The sequence below is a fragment of the Sinocyclocheilus anshuiensis genome, unplaced genomic scaffold, assembly GCF_001515605.1.
Source record: "Sinocyclocheilus anshuiensis isolate Anshui unplaced genomic scaffold, SAMN03320099.WGS_v1.1 scaffold121, whole genome shotgun sequence".
NCBI classification, from domain to species: domain Eukaryota; kingdom Metazoa; phylum Chordata; class Actinopteri; order Cypriniformes; family Cyprinidae; genus Sinocyclocheilus; species Sinocyclocheilus anshuiensis.
The window spans coordinates 1,010,374-1,016,592 of NW_015539856.1; the positions used below are offsets into that span (position 1 = coordinate 1,010,374).

Sequence of the window (6,219 nt, forward strand, 5' to 3'; positions counted from 1 at the left end):
ATTTTACAGTATTGTTGTTTTTTCTTTGTTTTTAAGAATATAAGCATTGCTATTGAAAATATAGACATTAACATGAATAGAAACCTACAATTCAAAGCAATTCAAGGTATTTTACAGAAATATCTATGGAAAAAAAATATCCCTAATCCCTTAACTGTAAATTTCAATTTGTTAACGTTACGTAAAAAAATCTTGCAAACTTGTTGCCTCAGAAAAATCTAGTTCAGGTTGCTTAATATATTCAAGTTCACCGAGAAGCCAGTTTATGAAAACTTGAATATACTAAGTAACTATAAATAGATTTTTCTGAGGCAATACGTTTGCAAAATGTTTTGAAGTTAAATTGAAACGTACAATGTAATAACCCTTGGCAAACAAATCAGATCTGACACTTTTATAATCATATATGAATATATTGCACACTGTGTTCAGATATAGGGAAAAAAACCTTTATGCATCATACATGTCTCCATTTCTTTCTGCTGCACTTGAGTCTCAAGATGACATTCGTGTCCTTGGAGCACAAAAGCAGTCTTAAGTCGCTGGGGTATATTTGTAGCAATAGCCAAAAATACATTGTATGGGTCAAAATATATCAAAACTTAATTTTTGATTAGTAATATGCATTGCTAAGAACTTCATTTGGACAACTTTAAAGGCGATTTTCTCAATATTTTGATTGTTTTGCACCCTCAGATTCCAGATTTTCAAATAGTTGTATCTCAGCCAAATATTGTCCTATCCTAACAAACCATACATCAATGGAAGCTTATTTATTCAGCTTTCAGATGATGCATAAATCTCAATTTAAAAAAACTGACCCTTATGACTGGTTCAGGGTCACATATAGAATATGGCATCACACTGTGAAGGATTTCCAAACATTTTCCACAGTTGTTGTTACCATCCTGCAGCCGGAGTTGAAGTCTAACAGCACCAAAAGAGCGCAAAAGTGTGACATGCGTCCTGAGTGGAGTGTGACAGAGGCACGCTCTGATCCACGCAGCAGACATTCGCCAAGTGCAGGTCTGCTGTGTCAGCCTCAATCTGTCTCTGTATCCTCGGCCGTGCCAACACACAGTCTGCCGGGGTAATGCTACAGTACTGGAGCACACCTATCCAGGCCTTCTCTCCAGCCACCGCAAGCAAACAGGAGCAGCCCACAAGTGCAAATAATGAGCCTCACCAAGATTCACATGTCATTAGAAGCATAGAGAATAACTCCTATTGGCCTGTTTATTGTGTAGGAAAAGCCATCATATGGTTATTGCTAACTTTAGGTACACTTATAAGTAAATATTCTGGATTTATTAACATTAGAAAGATGCAGCAAATTGACGTTCATATCTGATGTCAAGTAGGTGGACATTTTCAGTTTCTATGAAGCCAGCATCAAGACCAGAACAGCCCTCTTCTTTAGCAATGCCAATGTGTTGCTTCATTTTAAAACACTAATACATTTGCTTTCATGGCATGTTCAAAGGAGTAGTTCACCTAAAATTTTTTCTTCATCTGAACAGATTTGGAGAAATGTAGCATTGCATCAGTGTCTCAGCAATGGATGCTCTGCAGTGAATGGGTGCCGTCAGAATGAGAGTCCAAACAGCTGATAAAAACATCACAATATTTCACTTCTGAGTTACTTTTTAACTACTGCCTAGAACTGTTGCTTCCAGCTAAATTACAGTCCATAATAATCCATAATAACACTTCCTCCAGTGACAAAGTGGTCTGGTCTGAATCAGGAGAGAAATCTGCACAGATCAAGCACAGACTTTTTCACCGGAGGAAGTGTTATTATGGATCATGGACTCGTATTTTAGTTAAAAATGTCTTAATGCTGGATTAGTTTCAGCTTTTGTCTTCTCCAGATGTTAACTGATGGACTGGAGTGCTGTGGATTACTTGTGGATTATTGTGATGTTTTTGTCAGCTGTTTGGATTAGGGTTGCACGATATATCGTTAAAGCATCGATGAACTTTGTGTCAGCACGTTGTAAATAGAACGAGGCACTCCAAATCTGATGAAGAAACAAACTCATCCTAATCTCAGATGGCATGCGGGTGAGTAAACTTTCAGCATATTTTCATTTTTGGGTGAACTATTCCTTTAATGTGAGTGCAGAATGCACAATGCGCATTTCACAATCTTATTAACAATCATAAATACTATAGTTTGATTTCTATTACTTATACATAGTTGTTGGAAGGTTTCATATGAAGAGATTTTTTATTTTTTCAAATTCTGCTGCGCTCACACTTATGATCGCACACTGATGATCTTTTTCTCTTTTAATTTTACACAATTATTGACCAAATAAATGCAGCATCTGTGAGCATAAGAGACTTCGTTTGTGTGTGTGTAGTGTGTGTGTTTAAGATTAAGATTAAACCATCTTGTGTTGTAAGTAATGACCAGTTTTTACATCTTAATCTCACCGTTGTGTGTATTTTTAGCTATTTTTTATTGAAGTATTTATGGTGGTGGTATTTTGTATTTTATTTGATGATTATATATTTTTTAATGTAAGCATTAACCTTAAATTGTCATTTGCAGTTTACTTGATATGTTCCCTGTTTTGCATGCTGTGTAGCCAAACAGTACTGGTAAAGATTTGGTTGGATTACAAAGTTTAAAATACAGTCCTAGTTGTTGTGGTTCATGAAAAATAAATAATGCAACATACTTGCTTTCTTAAAATGTAATGACATTAAACAGCGCCCTCAAGTGAAGACTTTTCCCCAGACTTTTATTTTGAAAAAAAAAAAAAAAGGATCGCGGAATCAGGACCTTTATTATGAAATCCGCAAATTCTCCTCCCGGATGTTGTGGTGAAACATACGGGACTTATCGTTCATTGTTTTCAAAATGAAGGATGTCTGTTTAGATCGACATTTATTGTAGTTTTGGCTTGCAATCTTACAGGAAAAGCGACTGTGTGGTCAGCAAACATGCCTCTCGGTTTAAAACCATGCTGTGCTGTCTGCAAGACCAACTCTTCATCCATGTGGAAAAAAGGCAGCCAGGGGGAGATTTTGTGTAACAGCTGCGCGAGTAAAAGCACAAGCAGCGGAGGCTCCGGAGCATCGGCTTCCTCCAGCATCCAGCAGAATAACGGCGGAGGGAAACAGGTTTGAAGGCTTGCTTAAAAACTAGCTTTGCAAACAGAGCTGGGTACATTACTTACTAACTGTAATCCGTTACTGATTACAAACTACATGACACAAAATATAGTTAGTAATGTAATCCATTACAGCACACATTTTAGACAATGAGACTACTTTTAGATTACTTTCGACGTATCTCGTTTATTGCATTGATTTAAATAGGATAATCTTGTACCATACCCATATATATATATATATATATATATATATATATATATATTCCATTCATTGTTATTAAAGGAGTAGTTCACTTCCAGAACAACAATTTACAGACAATGTACTCACCCCCTTGTCGTCATTCAAGATGTTAATGTCTTTCTTTTTTCAGTCGTAAAGAAGTTATGTTTTTTGAGGAAAACATTTCAGGATTTCTCTCCATATAATGGACTTCTATGGTTCCCCCGAGTTTAAACATCTAAACGACCCCAGCCGAGGAAGAAGGGTCTTATCTAGCGAAACCATCGGTTATTTTCTAAAAACATTTACAATTTATATACGTTTTAACCTCAAACTCTCCTCTTGTGTAGCTCCGAGTGAACGCTGTTTTTTCCGGTTCAATACAGTTAGGGTACGTCTAAAAACTCCCATCTCATTTTGTCCTCCAACTTCAAAATCGTCCTAAATCGCTGCAGAAGTACCGACCCAGTGTTTACAAAGTGAACATGCAAAGAAGATCAAATGCCCTTTTTAAAAAAAATGGCAAAACAGCGATTTAGGACGAATTTGAAGTTGGAGGAGAAAATGAGATGGGAGTTTTTAGACGTACCCTACCTGTATTGAACCGGAAAAAACAGCGTTCACTCAGAGCTACACAAGAGGAGAGTTTGAGGTTAAAACGTATATAAATTGTAAATGTTTTTAGAAAATAACCGATGGTTTCGCTAGATAAGACCCTTCTTCCTCGGCTGGGGTCGTTTAGAGCTCTTTGAAGCTGCATTTAAACTGCATTTTGGATGTTTAAACTCGGGGAACCATAGAAGTCCATTATATGGAGAGCAATCCTGAAATGTTTTCCTCAAAAAACATAATTCCTTTACGACTAAATAAAGAAAGACATGAACATCTTGGATGACAAGGGGGTGAGTACATTAATTATCTGTAATTTTTTGTTCTGGAAGTGAACTACTCCTTTGAGGTACTAATATGTACGGTGTACTGCTACGGTGTCAAGCTGTTGTACCCCAAAATGGAACAACTTTGGCCCCTTTTTTTCTGTGTGGCCTGGACGAGTGTGAGATTTCCCGGCCTGAAATTGCATCCCAGTCCGGCCCTGATACAGCAGCTCAGGGATGCATGATAAATGGGTTATGTGAGGGTTATCCGTCAGCAGTCTATAAGTTTATAAGTGCATACATCAGCAGACACACACATACACATACAGCATTGATCACCAGTCCAGCCACTGAGACAGGAAGTAATGAAACTCAACTAGCATAAGCTCTTTCACAGACGTGAGCACTGGAGTGGGGGGTGTGGCAAACCAGAAAGGAGGTAAATCAATCTTAATAGCCAATCACGAACATATAAGAGCACAGCAGGGCATCTGTGTAATGTCCCATGTGATAACTAGATTACCGTTTCTGCAGCAAATGTGACTGGTGCTTACCTGTGCTAAACTCACTGCTATGATACTAGGGTGTTAAATATATATAAAGTTTGGGGTCTGTAAGATTTTTTAAAGTCTTTTATGCTCACTAAGACTCACAAAGGCTGCAAAGGCTTTATTTGTGAAAACAGTAATATTGAGAAATATTTATTAAAATGAAAGTAACTGTTTTCTATTTGAATATATTTTAAAATGTAATTTATTCCTGTCAACAAAGCTGAATTTTCAGCATCATTATTCGAGTCTTCAGTCTCACATGATTCATTCATGATTCATCATTCTAATATGCTGATTTGCTGCTCAAGAAACATTTCTTCTTATTATCAATGATAAACAGTTGTGCTGTTTGTTGTGGAAACCATAATTCTTTTCAGGATTGTTCGATGAATAAAATGTTAAAAAAAACTGCATTTATAGAAATCTGCAAAAATATATATACACACACACACACACACACACACACACACTTAATTAAATATATTTCTTCATTTCAGTTAAAGGTGCTAATCTCATAATCAGGAAATATATGCTCTCGGGAGCACGTACATTACAAAAGCTAGTCATTTCTAGATTTCCTTTCTTTCTTTTATCTTTCTCTTTAAAGAGTGAAAATGGGTTTGTGGGTCACAGAGATGGCTGGTTTTATAATATATTGCGCGCAATGGTAGAAATGTGTCATTTCGATTTATTGTTTATACCACAGAACACATATTTAGACAGCTATGAGCGGACAGAACTGCTTTACACTATTTACACATGAGAACATCAAAGAAACATGAAAAGCACAGTTTAGTTGCACTTTGACACATTATTATAGAGGTCACAGGCAATGCATATAATGACCGAATAACCTAAAACATGTCATTCACATTTATTGTCAGAACTATCTAATTTACAATGCATAATATTTTATTATTTTGTTTCGTTATATAATGTGATACTTAACATTCTTTTTATGAATAATCGCCTTTTCATTCAGATAGAGAAAAACATCAAGTGAGCTTTTGCTTCTAAAGTATCCAAAAATAGATATTACCACATGGTTTAAATATTATTTAATATATAAACCACTTTTTCCACACACAAAAACAAAAAACTGATACAGACTGCTACGGTCACATAAAATTACTCATACCATGATATAAGATTTGGGTCACACCACCCATCCGTAGTGGGTGGATTGCAGAGGGTATTTGGCTTTTGGACAATGGAAAAATGACTGACATTATGAGTGTGTGTGGTGTTTTATTCGGCTGGTTGCCAGATCTCTTCAGAGAGAGACAGTATAATATCTGACAGCCATTAATCATAAAGCGCTCCTGGGATTTAAATGGCTCAATTTCCTCTTGATCTATATTTCTTTTCAGCAAGCGATAATATCAGCCCTGCAGACACCAGCGATCTCTCTGTCACTCACTTATACACACACACACACACACACACAC

General features: G+C 36.4%; 1 protein-coding gene across 2 annotated transcripts in view; it reads left to right on the forward strand.

Moving 5' to 3' along the window:
• The first annotated feature begins 2,840 nt into the window (after positions 1-2,840).
• LOC107684831 (GATA zinc finger domain-containing protein 1) overlaps positions 2,841-6,219 on the forward strand; it is an 18,717-nt gene continuing 15,338 nt past the window's right edge. For both annotated transcript variants that reach the window (XR_001633895.1, XM_016481198.1), the window contains exon 1: positions 2,841-3,132. Coding sequence is in view for 1 of the 2 variants with exons in the window: in XM_016481198.1 (XP_016336684.1) it covers positions 2,953-3,132 (180 nt within the window). In the remaining variant the exon portion in view is untranslated. The remainder of the gene's footprint in view (positions 3,133-6,219) is intronic.